General features: G+C 40.5%; 1 protein-coding gene across 1 annotated transcript; it reads left to right on the top strand.

The window, feature by feature from the left end:
• The first annotated feature begins 965 nt into the window (after window positions 1–965).
• ano11 (anoctamin 11) lies at window positions 966–17,301 on the top strand. The gene is made up of 25 exons (XM_083976252.1): window positions 966–1,040; window positions 1,132–1,294; window positions 2,483–2,612; window positions 2,694–2,887; window positions 2,982–3,089; window positions 3,888–4,024; window positions 4,095–4,152; window positions 4,239–4,349; window positions 4,446–4,611; window positions 5,629–5,719; window positions 8,204–8,300; window positions 8,396–8,539; window positions 8,920–9,057; window positions 10,850–10,948; window positions 11,125–11,227; window positions 11,762–11,873; window positions 11,963–12,017; window positions 12,106–12,203; window positions 12,939–13,075; window positions 13,159–13,364; window positions 13,448–13,584; window positions 13,814–13,904; window positions 15,172–15,367; window positions 16,387–16,434; window positions 17,269–17,301. Exons 2-24 carry the CDS (start codon window positions 1,163–1,165, stop codon window positions 16,401–16,403), a joined length of 2,757 nt encoding a protein of 918 aa, XP_083832378.1. The 5' UTR covers window positions 966–1,040; window positions 1,132–1,162; the 3' UTR covers window positions 16,404–16,434; window positions 17,269–17,301.
• The last annotated feature ends 4,931 nt before the right edge of the window (window positions 17,302–22,232 follow it).

The raw sequence follows: 22,232 nt of genomic DNA, 5'->3' as shown, positions 1-22,232 counted from the left end.
TGATTGTCCCCATGAAAAATGTATTATGAATTGGAGGCTGAGCTCGGACTGATGGAGAAAACCTCTGGAAATGGTGCGTTCATGAGCAGCTGTAAAGATTGGAAAAAATCCTGCCTGGTGTTGCTGCTGAAGTTGCAGAGCTCGGGGCTCTGGTCTGTTAATTACCTCGACAGCCCACAGTATGTCTACACATTAAATGTTACTGTGGTTTTAAACATGTCCTGCTCCCCCTCAATTACATTGCTCTGCTTCCCTTTCTTATGCAATTTTAATACCTTGCTCGCCATTAGTCTGACACTTTTCTGCTTCCTCCCACCGTCTTCTTCCTCTTCCTCCTCTTCACTTATCCCTTCATACTCTTCTCCCCCAGCTCTGTTTTGACTGCAGCGCTGCAGTCAACTGAAGAGGAGGAAGAGGAAACAAATTATGTCACCTATGGTGCTGATGCTGGTGGAGGTTGTCAAATCAGAGCATCTCTCAGAAACCACCAACAGCATTCAAGGTTGTGAAGTAATTTTATGCCTGTGATGTCACGCAGTAGCTCAGAGGGGGCGGAGTTTTCTCCTCTGTTAATAATTTATGTTAATTGTATGTACATTTCGAAACCAATTACAGGAAACGTGCAGAACAGTTGCATGGATGAGGGAATACTCAATAACATCAAAGAGGAGACACCCCACCCACATAAACACATATATCCTACCCCCCCGCCCGCCCATCCCCATGTGCTCTGTCGTGCATAATGAGTGTGTTAGAGAGACCTCGGACTTCCTTCTCTCCCACCCACTGCCCCCTCCTGCATTATTGATGAAGTGGGGATGTGCACCATGCTCTGCTGTATGTCCTGATGTACATTTCCATTCACACAGGCAGCGAAGTCTCGGCTGGTGCCTGCCTGCTCCATCCATTACGGTACCTCACAGCTGTTTATCAGTGGAGCAAAGGAGCCAGACGGGTGCAGAGATAGAGACTAGGAGGAGGACGAGGGAAGCACTGACTGCTGCAGATCCAGCAGCAGCTTCATTCTCACCGTAGCAAAGGTAGAGTATCAGCATTTCTTATTTTCTTGTCCTCGCTTCACCGATTCAGCAGTGCAGCTTCCTGTGTGTATGTGTATGTGCGTGTATCCAGCTTTGGGACATTGAGCCGTATCAGTCGCATCATGCTAAGGAAGAGCTCGGAGCTGGTGAAGGGTGATAGAGAAGTCCTCCTGGATCTGGACTATGGAGGTGAAGCACAAAGCACAGAGAGCTACGGGAGTCTGCGCAACGGGAGCTTCATCCCACCGAGATATGTGAGCACAGTTTGACTATCTATTTCAAGACGCTGCAGCATTTTCTACTTTTACACAGGAACCAGCTGAACTTAGAGAACAACAGCACAGTAATGACTCATCCCGTCACACCTCACTGACATGCCAGAGATGTTTTACTCTATAGGGCTGGGTTGCACCAACAAGCTCTAATTTAATCAAAGATTAGCTCTAATTAAATGCGGTTTAGTAAAGCCAAGTTTATTTATTTAAGATGAATTCAAACTTTAGTCAATAAGATCAAAATCAAAACTTGATAAGTGAATACATTAATGATATATATATATATATAATCTGCATGCTGTCAGCCAGTAAATATAAAAGAGTGGAGGACAGGGGCTTCTTTCCCAAAGCAAAACATCACATTGTTGCTCACCAGTTAAAAAAAATCCAAACATTACTCATGATGGCTCAGCAGAGGAACTCAAAATTTTTCCTCCTTTGAGAAGACCTTGTTGAACAATATGGTCTAATTATTGTAGAAGAACATGGACACCAGTGGTATTTCTGTCACATTTCTGCCGTGTTTAACAATCGTCCCAGATGTCCTGTTCAGCTCCACAACAATTTCCTTTGTGAACAGTTGTCTTGACAACAATTCATCTTCATCATAAAACTCAAGTGGGTCGAGTCTGGCTCTCAATTTTCTTTGAGGAAGTTGAATTTGTGTTATCCATCTCAAAAATGCAGCCATTGAAAAAGTTATACCTGCTTCACTAGAAGTTTAAAGTTAACTCCAGATCACAGTTTCAAGTTGTGATGTAATAGAGTTAAATTTAATTTTGTTTTAAAGAGTTTAATGAGAAATTGTAAACTTAATCTTTCTCAGTTTGGTGCAACTTAATCCATGATTTAATCTGTTGGTGCAATGTGAAGTCCACAGTCATACAGTCTGCTACAGTATACTGTGAGGTCGGTGTAGTGTATCACAGATGTCTTGTGGTGAAACATCGAATTGTAAAAAGCCTAGTTATTGTTTTCTCTCTCATCTTTCTGGACTCATTACTGGAAAGTGTAGGCTTTTATGGTGCTGTGTAATGACTCAGGATTTCACTGTTCACCCCATCAAATGGAAATTAAACATCCACACACAGAATGAAAGAAGAAAACAGTCTCTCACTTGTTTTAATTAACAGACTTTAATGAGAGCTGAACTGTGGGTGCTCTCAGTTTTCAGCTGCAGCTGCTGATGAAGATGTGGGCGGGGGCAACGATCCTATTTACATCCATTGTGACACAAGAAGTAACCAACCACACACACAGCTGGGGAATTACTTCAGAGACGGAAGAACTAAAATTGGTGAGAACTTTTCTATGTATTATCGCTCGGGTGCTCTCTGATGAACAGTCGGCGCTTCATACACCTGTTGGCTCTGTGCAGACTTTGTGCTGGTGTGGGAGGTCCGCTCTCGAAGGAAGCGGCGAGGGAAAGCGAAGAGCGAAGCACCCTGTGAGGAGGAGGGAGCCGTGCCCCCCGAGGAGAGCAGCAGGTCGGAGCGGAGGAAGGCACAGCTGGCCCAGTGGAGGGACAAGTTCATCCAGAACCTGACAAGTGTTGGACTGCTGATGGAGAAGGTGCTGGGGGTTGTTATTAGAAGATCAACGTCTACTCGTTATTTTAGTTGTCCTATTATTTATCTTTTCTCTGTGCCGTGTCTCTTCCCTTCAGGAGGAAACAGCAAATGAAAAGAAAACAATACATTTCCTGAAGCTCAGTGTTCCCTGGGACGTGATGGTGTATTATGCTGAGGAACTCTGTCTGAGAGCACCGCTACAGGTTCACACAGCTCATTGTTACTATTAGATAGTTAAATAATAAGTTATAATCTGAAGATTTTCATACATTTCATACATTTTGGGTGTCACCATATGAAATGCTGCAGCTTCGTTGTCAATCCTGCTACATGTACAGGACATTCAGAGGATAGAAATTCCTTTTTCTGTTTGGGAAAGGGGGGAAAAAGTTTTACAATAGCGATACCGTATAAACAAATAAATGAAGTAAACATATAGGATATAAACAATGATCAATTCTGAATATTTTCTCATTATCTCATACATTTCACTCAATTCATCTGCGATAATTTTTCCTTCTTATTTTTTCTATATTTCTCTTTATTTTTCTCTGTTAATTGTATCCTGTGATATAACCTTTTATTTTTTTAATATTGTATTTTCAACATGTTGACACAAACACTTATTGCACTCTACACTGCACATAGTTTCCACCATACATATACAACAAAAACTGTATTCAATTGAATTGAAAAAAACTAAAACACAAAAGCGGCATCTACTATAGGGTGTAGCCTGATCTTCTTAAAGTTTTTAACTGAGCCTTGAGTCGTAAACCTTCAGTTGCATCACCTGCCAATATTAAGAGGATAGACACCATGGATAAATAAGCTGTGATAAAAGAAGTGTAGTTACAGTCATATGTGATCCAACCTGTTGTTCCTATAGATTCACTTTTGTCACTTGTTATACCTAATAAAAAAGAGAGATCAGAGTTTATGTAAAGAGAAGGTTATGAGATATATTATTGGTACTGAATCGATGTATGTCTAATGTTTAGGCACAGCAAAATCTGGACTTGAACACATCTGCACAGGTCCTGAGTAGACTATGCATCCCTAATGTGATGAAGGAGTCGGTGCCCAACAGGCCTCTGGACTATTACACATGTGCCTTTCGCAAGTCAAAGATGACCAGGTGAGTTCAGGTCCAGTTGGAACCAGCTCATGTTTTTCTGTTTTGCTTTAATTGAAACCGGCTTTTTTAGGTTCCTCGGCTGTGATGACCATGAAACATACTTCACAAACACACAGAGACACCGAGTTGTGAGTAGCAGAACTTCCTCTATGGTACGCAGGAGGTGCTCAGTGTTTGTTTTCTCTGATGGAGTGAGAGTGTGTGTTCACTTCAGGTGTACGAGATCCTCTCCGGGACGGTGTATGGCAAGAAGAAGAGGGCTGAGGTTGGTGTGGACAGACTGATAAACGAGGGGGCGTACACTGCAGCTTTCCCTCTGCATGAGGTCAGATATCATTTATCCGCTCTTTAATCAAATGTCAGACTTTTCCTTCTCTAATCAGCTGCATGTTGTTTTTTTTGTTTTTGTTTTTTCCTACAGGGCCCTTTTCAGCTTCCAAAGTTTGAGATCCGTCCTGACGAGTTGAACCAGAGGCAGGTTCTTTACCACTACTGGGCGCGCTGGTGGAGGTGGTACAAGTACCAACCGCTTGACCACATCAGGGAATACTTTGGAGAGAAGATTGCACTCTACTTCGCCTGGCTGGGTAAATATGAACGATATGAACTCTTATTATGAAGCCCATAAAGAGCATTCGACCCCCACTGACCTCCTCATGTGGATATATGAGATTGTGACCACACAGTTCCTGCCTCTTGGCTCTTTGATGGTTGATGGAGAATTCAACCGCTAGGCAGTGACTTTCCGTCTTATTTTTTTACTACCTCCAGCTTTTCTTCCATATTCTTTTCTTTCCTCACTTCCACATGTTGTTGCCTCAACAAAAAGTCTACAGCAACATTTGGATTTATCTTTATCTTCACTGGTGGATCAATTTGTGGTGCTTGGTCTTGATTCTGTGGCGCTGCGCCACACATTGGTCTACATGTGGGAAACACTGTAATTAAAATTAATTGGTTACTTATAATGATAATTCATAAGGATAAAATTACAGAAATAAAAACAAACACTAAACAGTTTCCTGGATTTTCTACTGTAAATCTGAAAATGAGGTGGCCAACCACTTTTTATGATATTCAGTTATATCTGTATCCTCTGAGTTAAGGACCCTCTTTTAAAGATTGCTACCTTTAAGGCAAACCTCAAAACCTTTATGTTTTCCCAGGCCTTTAAGTGTCCTTAATGGTCTCAAGTGTGTGTCCTTTTCTCTTAATTTTTCTGGCTGTGCCAGCCATGGTTATTTTGTACAGCACTTTGTTTGTTTGTAATTTGTGATCACTGAACTGTACAGCACTTTGGTCAACTTTGGTTGTTTTTAAATGTGCTTTATAAATAAATTGATTTGATTTGATTTGATAACTTTTAATGTTCTGTATTATTGTCTGGTATGTAAATGTGACAAGCCAAAAAAACAGACTGTCTATTAATGATGTGTGTGTTTGTATGTTTATAATACAGCCTGCAAACCAATAAGATTCCTTTCAACCTTTTCAACCGTCTTCCAGCATTTAGCAGCAGTGTAGCAGTATAATAGCCCCCTCCACCCCACCCCTCCCTGCATCAGCACAGAGCTGCAGCCTAATGGAGCCGTGTGTCTCTGCAGGTTTCTACACAGCCTGGCTGCTGCCGGCAGCCGTGGTTGGAACCCTGGTCTTTGTATCTGGAGTCATGACCATGCACACCAACACACCAGCGTGAGTCCTTCACACTGCATACACACAACATAATTACATCAGATAAAAAATAAGGAGGCAGCACACAAACAATTCATCAAGCATTTGGTATGATTTAGCTGATGTGTCAAAATTTCAAGGTCAAATCTGTTGACAAATCTTAACGCTGTGGTTTGAGTCAAGCTCTCAGTTGAATTTCCTGTAGTCTCAAGTCATCAGTTTCCTAATTATGACAAACTGCTCAGAAAAACATAAAAAGGCTCTTTACGGCTGTAATAACCCTCCACACGTCATCATCTGATGATAAAATAAAGAACAAGAATTTGTGGCAGAATAATCTTGAAAACAAACAAGAAGCTGCTGGAGCTGTGTCTCTGTCTCTGTGCAGCTATTATGTAATGGATCTAATTCAAATCTGACTTCATGAGCAACAAAACAAACCCTGACTCAGTTTAATGTAGTCAGAGATTCTGCCTCATTTTCTTACTTTAGCTAATGTCATCAAACTTTAGATTCACATTGTGTGATGTCACGAAACTTGACTTTACTGTGTCATTGTCACTCTTCACTTTTTCTTTTCAATTCAATTCAGTTTATTTGATAGGGACAATGCAGGTTAACATAGTAACACTTCCACTCGTTACAAACAAGTCAATGTGACTGATGTTCTGCATACAGAGATTATAGCTAATGCTAGTTTCCAACTCCCGTCCCTAGCTAGGCTTTTAGTAATGCCCTGCCAAGACGTTTTATTTGTCAGATCACAGATACTTCAAAGCCATAAGTAAACAGATTGTACATCACCAAGAGTTTGCTTGCAGTTTCAGAGAGCAATTGTTTATTTACTTTTTTTCCTTTAAACCAGAAATAAAGTACAAACACTAAGCCCCTCTCTGCTATTCAAATACATGACCTATTCTCTGGAGAAAGGACTATGGCATTCCCCTGTTGTTATTATGTTAATTTTGAGAGCCCTAATAAATATGGATTAAGACAGAAATACAGTGAAGGAAGAAAAAAGCAGTCGCTCAACTCATAGCCTTGATGTAGAAAAAATATATATAATTTATTAAAAAAGGACCGATGTTTCGACCTCACACAGGTCTTCCTCAGGGTGTACTGGCACAGTTGAGCGACTGCTTTTTTCTTCCTTCACTGTTTTTGTTCCGGCTGTCAGGTCCTCTTCAGTTCTGGTGTGCGCTCCTACCACGTTCTTTTTAAGACAGAAATACAACAGAACTGGATGTAAAGAAGAAAGTTCATTAGAGTCTTCTCAGTGATTGAGCTGTTTCTCCCCCGTCCTCCATCCACAGTGAGGTCGTCATATTTTGTGTCTGCACAGACACTTAAAACAAAACCCATGTTTTACAGATCATATCTGGCATCCGGCAGCAAAACCACATTCATGAGATTATTATCGATCTTGCTCTCAGAAAGAAAGCAAATCAGCATTTTTTCGAAAGTATTTAACCACTCCTATAAAAGATGCCAAGAATTAAAACTTCAGTCTGTTCTGCATCAAGACAAAAACCCATAATTCGACAATTCACATGGGAGAAGTCTCTGCCCAATTTATTACGTACTGTACATAGATTAATAACAGTGACTTCTGCTCCAGCACCAAGGAATCACTTCACACTGTCTCATCATCTGGGTTCATCCCAGTATGAAGTAATGGGGGGGAGAATGATAGATGAGTCCATATATGAGGGAGAAGACGATAAAGTGTCTCAGATTCATGAGGTTCATTAGTTCACACTGTAGATTAAAGCCATTGATTAGTGGAGGATGGATTGAAAGGAAACAGACTGCACCCATCTTGCGTGACAATTAGAGCAGAATTATCTCCTTTTTACGGAAATAAAGAAGAGGAAATGTTCCCTGTCATCTGTCCCACACACAGTCACGTTTCTCTAACTCACTGAATAACAATAACAAGTCAAAGTTGCTCTATTCCCTGAAACACCTTTCACCTATGCTACTGTTGATTTCATTCATTGAATCTAAAAATCTTGAAGGAGCAGAAAGAAGAATCATCTTTTCACAAGACATTATTTAACAAAGCAAATAATTCAATAAAACTAAAATGAATATAGCTGTGGGCCAACATCGACACTCATTTCATATGGAAATAATATTCCTCTCATACTGTAACAAAACAGAACAGACGAAAACGTAATCAACCCACTTCCCTGTATTTCCTCAACATGCTGGCTTTTAATAGTTTTTGTTTTCAAATATTATGTTAGATTCTTTGGTTTCTTCGTTGAGATTGTTCCATAAACTGGTTCCTCTCACTGTGATGCAACGTTTCATCAATTTGGTTATAACTCTTGTTTTTTTTAAAGATCTCTCTTCCTTTTAAGTTTGGTAGTGTTTTTTTGTGTGCATATAAAACCCATCACAGCTGATCCACCAGGTCCCTGAGCTCCCACATTAATAATAATGAGTAGATGTGATGAAAGGCCCAAATGTTTCTCAGTTCTAACTAATGTGTGTGATCAGGGAGGAGATCTGCAGCAGCGGCGCCTCTTACCTGATGTGTCCTCTCTGTAACACATGCAAGGCCTGGAACATGTCTGAAATCTGCACCATGGCAAAGGTGAAGAACTTTAAACAAACCAGTTTACAATTACAGTCCAAACAGACTGGGAGGTGATGTTTGTTTCTTTATGTATGCACTGTGTCTTTCTGCAGCTGGGATACCTGTTTGATCACCCGGGGACGGTCCTCTTCAGCGTCTTCATGTCCTTCTGGGCCGTGACCTTCCTGGAGTACTGGAAGAGGAAGATGGCGACGCTGGCTCATCACTGGGACTGCATGGACTTCCATGAAGAAGAGGTTTCATTATCCCTCCTGTCTTTCTTATTTCAGGATGAGTATGACTGTACTGCTCTCACACACTGTTCTTATGCCATGATTGAAGGACTAGTAAACACAAAAGGCTCCAACTGCTGCCATTACATCTGGAGACTTTTTCCCCCCACAATTTTAACTTAATTTAACAAGAATTATTTTGTCAACATTAATAAATGTTGGTGATTATAATGTAAATACCCAGTTATTTAACAGCCAAGGGTCAGTGCTGAAATGGACGTCTCCTGATATCTCTGTGAAACCTTGTTGGAAGTTATTCAACTGATTGGATTTGGGTTTGAGGAAACAGGAAACCAGTACAGGATGAGTCCACTAAGGCTGTTGTCCTCAATATGTTCCCTCAGGAACGTCCTCGGCCAGAGTTTGCAGCTATGGCCCCGACTATGGAGCAAAATCCAGTGACTGGAGTCAAAGAGCCCTACTTCCCTGAAAAGACCAGGCTGTCCCGCATGTTCACCGGCTCCATGGTCATCATCATGATGGTGAGACACTGTTTAAAAATGTTCATAGAGATGGTTTTGAATTTCATACGAGTCTTTCCATGTTTTCCTTTTCATTGATTGATTGGTTGATTGAATGCTTTATTCAAATCTCCTGACCTAATGGTGCCCAGCCCATATGGGCTCATCTGGGCTAATCTGATTTGTTTTATGCATCCTGTCTGATTTGATGAATTACTCTTCAGTCACAAATCAAGAGGTGACTATCATGTTTTAACAAACCTGTTTTTTATTGTATTTTTCTTATAATCACTCTCATTACATTCAGCTTCAGTGAGGAGTCTCAGTGTCTTTTATTCTTGAGATCCTGACAAAAAAAGGGAGGTGGGGTTTACACCTGTGTGCTCTTCCTACCATGGTAACTGAATCCTATTCTAATAAGGAATCCAGGTCATTTGCCCTCAGGGTTAGATACGACCTGATAATCTCAGCCCTGCACTGGGTGATGCCTCCAACATTAACTTCTTCTTGGACAGAGACCTAAGGATCAGTTTCCCTTCACGTCTTCTCAACCTTTCACTCTGACAATAGTGACAAAGATGGGAAATTGAAAATGCTGAATGGGCACCGATACACATTGTGTAAAAAGACAAGCTTCACAGAACAGTACCTGTGGTGACTGATGTAGAAAACAATACAAGAGGAGTGACTCCAGTCAGGCAGCCTGTTTTATATGAGATGTTTCCTGCTTAAAACACATTTAGCATTTTTACTGGTCACAAAGTATGAATAACATCCAGATCTTAATGAAACTGTAAGAGCACTAGTTAGCTGAGGATTGATCTTGGACAAGCACTGTGCTAATGAGAGTTTCCCTTTGCATAATAATTTCCAGAATCAGAAACAGACTCTGCATACTTTACTTTATTGATCACAATGGGGTAATTACATGGGGATAAAGATAAATATATACATATGCAAATATGAAAAATCCCTAACCATATACCGCTATAAAAAAACTTACCATAATACTTCCTACTATATACTATGATATCTGAGAAGAACGGAGTGTCTAGTGTAAAGTGCTGCTCTGCTCCTGTAACAATATTCTGTCTCTAATGTCTCAGATTTACAGCAGGGGCCACACAGAGATGATAAATCAGTGAAATAATTGTTTTCATGTTGCATCTGCAGATTTACATCCTAAACACCAGTCCACTAATGCTGCACTGTCATTACTGATCCCAGAAGAGCAGAGACTGAGTAAAGCTCACTTGACTTGACTAAAGCTAATCATCAATCAGAAGATCCAGGGTGAAACATCCACGAAATGACAAATACAACAGCTGGAAGTCGAGCTAGCCTCAAAGACAACTTCCTGCTGCTGCCACTAGAGGGCTGTAAGGTACACAATGAACACAAACAGGTATTAGATACTTTACCGGACAGTTTGTAGAGATGGGAAATATAAAAATATTTATATAATATAAAATATTTGGTTCAGTTGGTTTTTCTGATTGGCTGTCATGTGAAACTAATCGAAGATTCAAAAAGTTTAATATCATATGCAAAATACAGTGGTTTTGACCAAACAATGAAATCTAACAGTACAGTCATGAAAATTAAGATTAAAAAGTAGACTGAAATTTAGGTTCAGAAGGAGTAAGTTAAGAAAAAAAAAGAAGAGTTTAAAAACCTGAGAATCAGTAAATGATGCAGCCTCTCAAACTCAACCTACTACGAATGATGTGCACCTTCTGAACCTCATGAAGAACCTCTTCATCACACTGTTGTATTATCCTTTTGGTATTGATGTCTCTGTGTTTCCTTCCAGCTGTGTGTGGTGATGATCTTCCTGGTGACAGTGGTCATGTGCCGAGGTATCATCAGCCTGATGATGTTTAAAACTGGGAGCCCCGTCTTGCGCACAGAGGTACATCACAGCTGTCTACAGAGGAAGTGTGCTTTTCATTTTTAATATGTTAATAGTCTCATATATTATGAATGCATGTGTGTACTTGTGACAGTCCAGCCACCTCGGATTGTGTGTCTGTTTGTGTGTAGTGTTAATTCATACGTGTGTGTGTGTGTGTGTGGCTTCCTCCTCAGGCAGGGACCATTGCCAACATCTCCAGCAGTATAGTGAACCTGGGCCTGATCCTGCTGATGGGCCGGGTCTACACTGCATTGGCCGAGCAGCTCACTAAATGGGGTAAGAACTGTGTTGATATTAGAAGACGACTAATTCTGGTTATGCTATAGCATGACTTTGACACAAGATACAGGGTTTGCTTTATTTTGGAAATACCTGTGTACCACAAGTGTGGATTTGGATTTTATTAGTATGTATTTTATGTTTGTTAAGTAACAGTTCTAAACAAGCATACAGTAAGAGACTGCACTGCTGAGACAAGCCCCCCTCTACAGCCCCCCTCCCTCCAGCAGAAAGGGGGGCAGAGGAAGAGAGATCTGATACTGAACCAGGTCTCACTCAATCTTTTCATCTCAGGAATATGATTTGTATTATTGACTTTTCAGATTTGTTTCCAATAGGATATTATCGAGTTTATTTAGAAACATGTGGAAAAGCACTCAGAATGAACCAGGCACTATGTTTGTTTATAATTTAGTCTCACCTATGAAAAGGGAAAAATGGTGAAGTTAAAGTGCAGTCAGGTTTAGAGCAACCCTCTGAGATTTTACAGTAAACATATGTTTAACACTGTGTGTTTGTTTTTTGTGGTAGAAATGCACAGAACACAAACTCAGTATGACAACGCCTTCATCTTCAAGGTGTTCATCTTCCAGTTTGTCAACTTCTACTCGTCTCCTTTCTACGTGGCTTTCTTTAAAGGACGGTGAGACACAAGACACAGAGGTCATTCAGAGAGTGAGAAAGTTTTGTCACCACTAAGAAATGAGCTGTTGTACTGGTCTGTGTGTGCAGGTTTGTGGGTTACCCCACCAACTATGGGACCTTGTTTGGGATGAGAAATGAAGATGTGAGTCCCTGTTTCTTGATTTTATAGCATCTCTAATTCATCTACAGGCAGAACTCAAAGATGCTCTGTGTGTGTCTTCGTACTGCAGTGTGGTCCTGGTGGTTGCCTCATAGAACTGGCTGAACAGCTCTTCATCATCATGGTCGGGAAGCAAATCATCAACAACGCTCAGGAGTTCATCCTCCCGTATGTTTCATTTGACTGATGTAGCAGTTCAGGGTGTTTTCTTATAGACCAGACTGGAAATATGATGTGTCTGTGCTGATACTGAACAGCTGGAACAATTTTTAAAGAATGTATTTCTAAGATTTGAGTTATAATAAGACTTTGACACTGGGTTGATGTAACAAAAACTCAGATTTCAGTCTGAATTAATTTGTTGTACAAAGCAGTTTAGCTTGTAATGGACTGTGGTACAATAAATTCTGTGTGGGTAGCTGTTGCTTGGGATATGACATGCAGATGAGCATGTGATGAGCTGTACTTTATTTACTGTCCCAGTCTAGATGAGTCCAAAGTTTAACCGTTAGAGATTAAACCAGATTAAATGATTAAATGTGGGACTGGAGCAGAGTGTGTGATTTGGCCATTCGTCTGCTGCTCAGTGGTTTTCACATTCTTTTTTCTAAACTGTTGCTGTGTCCAAGTTTAGGACCCAAATCCTTTGAGGGCCACATCCCAGAGTTTATCCTGGCGACGACCCACTGGTTTAATCTCACCCTAACCCTGGCAGCTTCCTATCGTCAGCAGAACTGCTCCAGTTGTGCTCTCTTGCTCATGTCTGAACAAGCTTGATATCCTGGTGCACAGTGTGAAATAAATTATAAAAGATATACACAGTAATTAGAATCACCTCCACCAGCTGCAGATCTGTTCTTCTGCACATAAATAGATGTGTTCTCTGCTTCTCTGCTCCGACAGGAAAGTAAAGGCCTGGCGCCAGAAGAGAACCCTGGCCAAGGTGCTGGGGGATAAAACATCCCGCGAGCGTCGGCGCTGGGAGGAGGACTACCAGCTGGTGGAGTGTGAAGGTCTTTTTGAGGAGTATCTGGAGATGGGTGAGTATCTAAGACTGAATGTGATGTCACATGCATGTTTAGCTTTAAAATTAAAATAAAAACAAAACCCTGTGGTGCCACAGTTCTTCAGTTCGGGTTCATCACCATCTTCGTGGCGGCGTTCCCTCTCGCCCCGCTCTTCGCCCTCCTGAACAACTGGGTGGAAATCCGTCTGGACGCCCATAAGTTTGTGTGTGAGTATCGGAGACCGGTGGCAGAGCGCGCCCAGAACATCGGAGTCTGGTTCAACATCCTGGAGGCTCTGTCGCACCTGTCCGTCATCGCCAACGTGAGTCGAGTAGACTGACAATGACATCATCACAAGGCGCCCCCGAAACGAGGCTTTAACACTGCATTTCGTCCGTTCCTCAGGCTTTCTTGATCGCCTTCACCTCCGATTTTTTACCTCGTCTGCTCTACCAGTACAAGTTTGACAATGATCTCCACGGATACGTCAACTTCACGCTGGCTCATGCCCCCCTCAACTACGAGGCATACCCTCTGTGCAGGTGAGCCGTCTGCTGAGTGTATGTAGGTAATCTGAAAGAGGAGACAATTCATCCTTGCATTGTGGCTGTGAGAGCACAATGCACCGCAATCTACAAAAAACACATGAAAAGATAAAAACTCGCTATAAATCTAGAAATTGTCTTGACAACACAGAGGGCAGTTTGACGGACACACACACAATACAACCAATACACAGTGTATTGAACAGTAGCTGTGTTCCTCTTTCAGATATAAAGCTTTCAGAGACAACAATGGAAACTACACGCTCTTCTACTGGGAGCTCCTGGCTGTCAGACTCGGATTTATCATCGCATTTGAGGTAAAAATGAGCCACTTTCTCAATGTTTGGTTCATTTTTCATTTTATTATTCAGACATATTTCTGTTCTTTCACCCGTTGCACCTCTGTCATCGGGTGCACACTTGATCTGCTTATCTTATTTGATATTCTCTGTAATTTCCGTTTCCTATTTCTCTTCTTTGCTTCATCTTCCTCTCAAAGTTTACACTCTCATCTTTCCATCTGCCTCTCCTCTCTATAATTTGTTTACTCTCTTGACATGTTTGCTGTCCTGCTGAGACCATCCATCAAGATGCACTTGCAGTGTAAACTTCAATTCATACACATTTACTTTTTAAATTCCAAGCAACCAGACTTCAACAGGACATGACTACTTAAACAGTCTGAGCTCCCAGTTTTCTTCCAAACACTGAACAAGTGTGGGAAGAAAAATCAGAGAGAGCAAGGATACAGTGAACCTACATGCTTTTAACAAACGGAGCACCATTTGCAGCTTTTAAGGAATCCTGGAAAAATGATGTAGATATCTCAACTAGGTGGACTAGTTGAGATATCTTAAAGCTCTGGTCGAAATCGACACTGTGGAGTATTGATTTAATTTCTTTATATTTCTTTTGTTTTTTAAATTAAACTTGTATAAATAGAGATGGGGGAAAAATCAACACAGTCACAATGTTTTGTACGGCAATACTACATATACTACATCAATCCACAGAAGCCAAGTATTGATCCTTTTTTGTACGTTGTATAATCACGAAATTGAGTTTTTAGTCCTAGAAAAATAGAGCTCTGTTTCTGACTGTGCTGGTCAATCTGTCTGAAATGATTTAACCGAGATGAACAGACTGAGAACCAGAGAGATAAAAAGGTGTTGTAATTGGCATTTGCAAAAAGGTAATAAATCATAATATAATATATAATATAGTTATTACAATACTCAGGACATCACAAAAAGTGTAAAATCGCACTAGTATCATATTGTAATGTAAGTATCATGATAATATCATATTGTGGGGCCTCTGGTGATTTCCTCCCCTACAGTAGGCTATAACTGCTCATACACTCATGGTTCAGACTTGAGATATTGTGATGAACAGATGTTGAGGGGTGTACCAATGTGATATCTGAGATATTTCCTTGCTATCCCATCATTATATGATGTATTAATATATCATATTTGTTTTATTGGTGTATGAATTTCTCATAAATATGTGAACCCATTCAGTTACAATCCCCTCCCATGTCACCCTCTAACCTTGAGGTGAAATGTCTCTGCCGTCCCCCAGCACGTGGTTTTCTTTGTGCTTCGAGCCATCGACTGGATCGTACCCGACGTCCCTGAGTCGCTGGAGCTGAAGATCAAGAGGGAGCGTTACCTGGCCAAGCAAGCGCTGGCAGAAAACCAGGAGGCCCTGTTGGTGAGTCGAGGCCGAGGGGCCGCAACTGCAACTGCAACTGCCACCCCGGGCACCTCCAGCCCAGGTCAGTAGAACATGGGACACACACACACACACACACACACACACACACACACACACACACACACACACACACACACACACACACACACACACACACACACAGAATTCCATGCAACACACACACTTGTTTATAAAACCTGACGCTCTAATTTTAGGCAAGAGCAAGTTTTGAGTCTTTTTTCAACAAGTGTCTACAAATGTTTTGATGTGAGGGGAGTTTGGAGGCAATGACCTTTTTAAAAATGTGTTTCTATTTAACATGTTAAATTTTTCTGACCTCTAAAATATCTGCTGACAGGCCTTAATACAGCAATAGAAACTAAATGTGTTTGTGTTGCTCCAATAACAAACTAAATCATGCTTGAAAATCAAAACAGAAAGGTATCTTTGCAGAAACAATCCCCATGTTACTCCTTTCAGATCCTTTATAGATTCTAATAAAATATGAATGTACTTCTTACGTATTTGTTTTTATACTTTTTTTTACTCACATTGAGATAACACAGGTGATCAATAAAACACAGCACCAGCAGAGTTCACAGTGTTAAACCTGTTGATTCTCATAAATAAATTCCACGTTTTAAAGGCTCTTTAACACTCACCTCCACACCTACACAGAGCATTCACAAACCACCTGGGGCTCGACTAGCTGTCGTAAACTTGAACCTGCTACACTGCACACAACATGGTCATTAATGGTAATGTGTGCGGGACCTGAGCCAAAACATATCAGTGTCAGATGAATTGGATTCATCCAAAAGCTGATGGCTGATGTCTGTTGACATGGTTTGTTATTTCCCCCATTATTAACACATATAAGTGTTAAACTTAAAACTGTAACAATTTCACTGGGGGAAAAAAAAAACGGATCAAGCAGGAAGTGGAAGGGATGAAATTCACCACCCGAGGTTCACAGCCTGTTACAATATTAAAGAAAAGTCCTATGGAGTGTGTATTCATCCTCATCTGTGTGTGTGTCCCTGTGCTCTGACCCGTGCTGTTGTCATGTGTCTCATGTAGTGAATGTTGCTGGATGATGACAGGTGAGTACAACACCACGACACACAAGTAAGTACACAACATCATCAAGAGGAGGAAGCAATGATGTGATCAACTTAAAATTAACTCCAGTTTTTAACTGTCAAGTATTATTAATTAATTATGAAGTATAAAGTACATACAGTACTGCAGTACGTAGTATAGTATCATCTCCTGCCACAACTTTTAAATCATATTTAAATGTATTATTAGGCTATAGAGCTTTTATAATATGTTTTACTGCTAGTGTCACAGCTTTGTACGGTGGCTGAGAGGGCTCAATTAACTATAGAAAACAACCTCATCAACGCTTGACAACAGAAGTGTTTCTGGGGACACAAAAAAGTGACTGACCCAGCTAAAGACTAGCAATAATATCTGAATGATGTGATATTGAAGTTATAATAAACCAAACATACTTATTATTATCAAACCCCACCAATAGGTAGCCGTCTTCACAACTTCTTATGTCAGAAAGCAGTGAACTAAAGAAATCCAGTCAGGTCCGTCACTTTTTTGTGTTCCCAGAAACACTTCTGCAGTGTTGTGATTTTTTGAAGCTCAAGTCTTATCAAGTGGATGAAGTTGTAGCCAATTTGTGTATTTGCATACAGTATGTTTCCTTAAGATGCAGCATGTTGCCCTCTCAGGCCCGCCGTAGTTATGACCAGTATGAGCCACTAGCTGTGATTAAATAACATGTTGCAGCAGAGATTGTATGTGTCAGCATTTTTGTTTTTCTTTTTTCTTTTTTTTTTCTCCTCCTACACTTAGGAGTTTGACAGAATTAATTTTCTCCTCTTTTTCTCTGCTTCTTCCCCATTCCTTCCCTGTCCAAACCCAACTGCTCTGCCTCCCCTGAAGCAAGCGACGCGTCCTCTGGAAACATGAGTTAGGACTGCTATCGTGAAGAAGGAGGAGGAGGAGGAGGAGGAGGAGGAGGGAAGCTGAAGACACTCCCTTGCATCTGGGATAACACAAGTGAACTTTTTGGCACCAGGATTCTTTTCTCTTCATTTTACAAATGCATACTGCTGCACAGACATTATGATAAAAAAGGTATGTGATAGAGGCTGAAAATGAGTTTACCCACCTTTCCATTTGGAGACAGACTTTCCTTACACTTTCGTGAAGCCTTTACAAATTACAACTTCTCGATCCATCCTCATCCAAAAAGGGTCTGTGAGTGTTTGTGTCCACGGCAGACACTGACCTGCAGCCTGAGCTGAGTGAAACATCTTCAAAAATGTAATTACTATATTGATCATTTGCGAATTACCCAGTAACTTCAGCATCATTGCAGTATGACCATGTTACCAGGACATTCTGTGTTTTTTCTGTGAAATTTAAAGGTGACGCTAAAAGAAAGAGGCACAATGTCCGCCACAGTGACACCACATCAGCATCACTGTGTTGTGTTTTGACTGGTGAACTATAGGTACAGGATGTGATGTCAATGCTTCTGTCAAGTCAACGCACACTGTCGACATCATGGTGAATAGATAGTGTGGACCCACAGCTCTGATTGGTCCATCTTGGGTTCGGTTTCGTGCGGTGAGCTCTACTGTACCATCAAAGTGAATCACAGTGACTGTAATATTAAATTGATGTTATGTGTGTGTAGAGATGTATAAGGGGCACTCTGCACTGTGGGAGGCAGCGGAGTAATACAGCAGACTCCATAAACTTTCCTGTAGCTTTTTTTCTCTGACAGAAAGGCAGCAGTTCTTTGGGATCAATTTCCCATCAACATATCAGCACTGCAGGTGTGTGTTGGACCGAAATCACCTCTTTGACCAGGAGGATGTGGGTGCAGGACTCCATACTAGACAACAGTATGGTAAATAAAAAAAGGAAATGTAATTATATACATGATAAAAGCACAACACTAATCAGTACCATCCAGTGCCTGCTCCCATAAATTGCCTTTCTGTCTAAGCTATGATGGTTCTACTTCAAAATGTATTTGTACAGCACCAAATCATAATTTGCATATCTCAAGGCACTTTACGGGGAGCAGTACAGGGGGACTACAGGTGGGACAGCTTAGCTAGAACTAGCTTCTCCATTTTCTTGTTTACAAAGGTGAGGATTTTTACCTAAAAAGCACACAGAGTGGCTGCAGATCAAAAAACGCTGCACAGTAAACACTGCAGTGGATTTCCACTGTCAGCAAGAACTTGGTGGTATTCGTTGATCTTCACTGACCCCAATTAATCCATGTGTCATTTAAAGAATAGACATTAATATGAAGCTCACCCTGCCTGCAGGGAAGCTTAATTGAATCCTCAATTTAGTCCTGGAGAAGCTTCAGGATATCATCTTCAGGACGAACTATTTTACACCATGAGCCAGAATCTGTTTAGGACTAGGACTAGCCTTAAATCTCTGTCTGGGAAACCAACCCTTTTAGAGTTTATAAAACTTGAAAGATGATGCAAAACAATAAGATAAATCTGTGATGAAGAACATTTAGGATGAAATTAAAACAAGTATTTAAGATGGAAATTTACAGCAGGGGAAATCTGCAGCTGCTTCACCTATTAGCAGCTTGATTAGACTTTTGTTGTTGTTAAATGTTGACTGTGGAGTGCCCCTTTAATCTGAGTTTGAATTGTATTTTTTATTTATTTTTTGCTTAGAAAATGACGACTGACATGACGTTAAAGCACACGGCTGTTACAACAACGCACCTTTGTTTTAAAGCTGATTTTCGATATGCTGTGATTGTGTTGTTATAACAGATTCTCTGTTGTCTTCACTGTTGGATAAAAAAAACCAAACAACTGCAGACATTGACACTAACCTGCTGTATGCAATATGTTAATGCACCGCACATAAACTGCACATGTTTCCGAAGCATGCCCGATACTTGAATCTGCACAGTGGAAGGTCTGTGAGAGCTGCTGCTGTACAGGAGGTCTGTGTTGTGTGTCAGCTGTTTTGCATTTAGATCTTTTAGAAGAAAATAAATCCAATTTGATGAATGTAAATCTGACGCCTCCTCAGTGTGGCATCCTTAAAGCTGGAGGGATGAACTTCTCAATCCTCTTCTTCTCTCACCCCCACCCCCCACCCCCTCACAGGACGTACAGTAACCTTCTCCAAACAGCAGAGACCTGCAGACAGATACAGAGGACGCTGATTTATTAGGAGTCAGAAACAGACAGGTGTTCGTTAATGATTCTCTCTTCCTCTCTCTCCTCCCCTCACACTCTCACAAATGGCCGTGGCCTCGGGCAGCTCCTGACTTTTATTTTATCTCCTCTGCTCTTTCTCATTACCTTTCCCCCTCCTCCCCTTCTCACTCCCTCAACCTCTCTTATTTCATCCTCGAAGTCTTCATTATTATTTTTTCTTTTTTGATATATCTCTCTTTTTTTCCCCTCATTCCCTCTCTCTGTCTCTCTTTCACTCCCTCGGCCACATTCATCTTCTGATTGTTATGATTGCTGTGCGTTCCTCTGCCATGGCCTGCAGGAAGAGTGAGTTAGTACATGTCAGTGAGCACAGGTATGCACCGTGGACACCGGCTGGCGGCTCCTTCACCCAGCACTGGATTAAGGAGGGAGACGCTCACATGCTCAGGCTGCAGTTTAGAGGCCGGAGTCAGACTGAAGGTAACAGAGCAGCAGACAGCACAGCGCAGCACATGATGAGAGTCAAACAAACAGTTGTTTGAATGTGTTGAATGTCTCTGGAATCATTATCACAATGTTTTTCTATAGATAAATACAATTAATGGATACATCTTGATCCACGAAATCACAAAAATGCTGCAATTTGACCTCATAATGGTAAAGTTCCTGAATAATAATGAAAATTATATAATAATTAAATTTTTGCACAGTCCTTGCATAAAATGAAACACAGTAGTACCAGACATAAGAACAGATGAAAAAGACAATAAACAATAGAAAACCAGAAAGTAAAATCACGAGTTGTATCAATCTGAACTATTGATGAACATTGATGAACAACACAAAATAGGAACTATTAATATTACTAAATCCCTTTATCCTCGTGGCTCTGAGTGTGCAAAACATTTTCCAAGGAGTCCAAATACAAAAGATGCCCAAGACAATAAAATTGATTGATTGACTTAATTGTCCACCTTAGTGGAAATTTATGTTTCGCTTGTCAGTATATAAAAATACAACTATAATACAACAAATCATTTAAATATTAAAACTTGCAACACATCATACTACACATCACTGAAAGAAACAACAACAGACAATAGTGCAATGGGCAGAAAACAGCAATGATAGGTGGAAGTAGGTCATGGCCTATGAGAGAACACATTTTAAATGACTTAAATGAGGTTTTACCTGATGCAATCATCTTGCTTTCATGGCCTGTATGGCGTGAGGAATAAAAGACATCTTGTATCTGTTCCAGCTCGCCCTTGGGGCCCTGAATCAAAGGCCAGATGGGAGCAGCTCAAGTTCAGAGTTTAGTGGGTGCAAGGCATCTACAGATTTCTGTCTGGCCCTCCTCAGTAATGCACAGTCAAATACATCACAGAGCTGTTTGTGTGACTTGCCAACCACCTTCCCTGCAATATTCACAATTTTAGGAAGCTTTTTGTCCTTGCGCTATTTCCTTTTGATGGAGCAACTGTAAATAACATGAACTTGACTCTTAAAGATTCAGTTAAGAGCTGCAACAAACAAAGCAAAGGAGCATGTAATATTCATAGACCACAATCAGACAAAGGAGAATAATAAAGCTGCAGATTTTTTTTCCAGCTGAACAAAAACAACATTAACAGGGTTTTGGCAACAAACAGTTGCTTCCATAAGGGTCCTGTTTGTCAAATGTCAACTCTGTCTTAATCAGCATCTATATTGTGTTTAATGACTATATATATATACAGTATATATATATATATATATATATATATATATATATATATATCTTATATATATATATATATATAAGATATATATTTATTTATTATAAATGTATGAATCAAGTATTATACTCATTACAAACCAGATATTCAGGAGATGTCAGAGGATCATAAGATGCTGCACTTAAACATACCATCATTTAGACATGAACTAATGATCAATGAGTGTGTTAATAGATTATATTATTATATTATATTATATCATCTATTACAGTATAGGAGATCTTATTAAATATAACTTTATTTATACATATTACATACATTTTAGTATCTACGTAGTAAGAATGTTTTATATGATTAATGATGAATTACAGATTTTATAATGCTTAACTAAAGCTGATTATAAAATAAATTGTATAGTGTTAGTGTCATGTGATCTTGTTAATTCAGAAATATTTTAAATTGTCAGTATTTCTCTCAGGCCTCTACTGACCTGTTTTCCTCTGACAAAAAGAAAATGGGGACAATTAGACGTCCAGCACTGCTGTCCCGAGGTAACTAAACCCCCCACCACACACACACACACACACACACCATCTCCATTCTTTTCATGTTTGATTAGTGAACACAGTTGATACAGCAGTGAGCAAGCAGCAGCTTCTTTCTGTCAGTGAAAGCTGCACAGACACTAAATAACTATTAGAGTTAGAGGAAGGGCAAGAGAGGGGGAGGAGAAAGAGAAAATGAGAGAGCACTTCTCCAACAGTAGCAGAGAGAGAGAGAGGAGGGAGGGAGGGAGGGAAAAGTAGCGAGAGAGAAGGGAGAGAGCAGAGGAGCGTAGAGAGAGGATCTGAATTGTAAGTAGCTGTGAGAGCAGCAAGTGGCAGGCAGTTTTCAGCCTGTTTTTGTTTCCTCCAGGAGCCAGAGAAGCAGGAGAAGAAGAGGAAGAAGAGTCAGGCAGAAGAGCTGAGAT

This window comes from Trachurus trachurus, assembly GCF_905171665.1.
Source record: "Trachurus trachurus genome assembly, chromosome: 7".
Classification (NCBI taxonomy): domain Eukaryota; kingdom Metazoa; phylum Chordata; class Actinopteri; order Carangiformes; family Carangidae; genus Trachurus; species Trachurus trachurus.
This window is presented reverse-complemented; position numbering and strand designations above follow the sequence as displayed.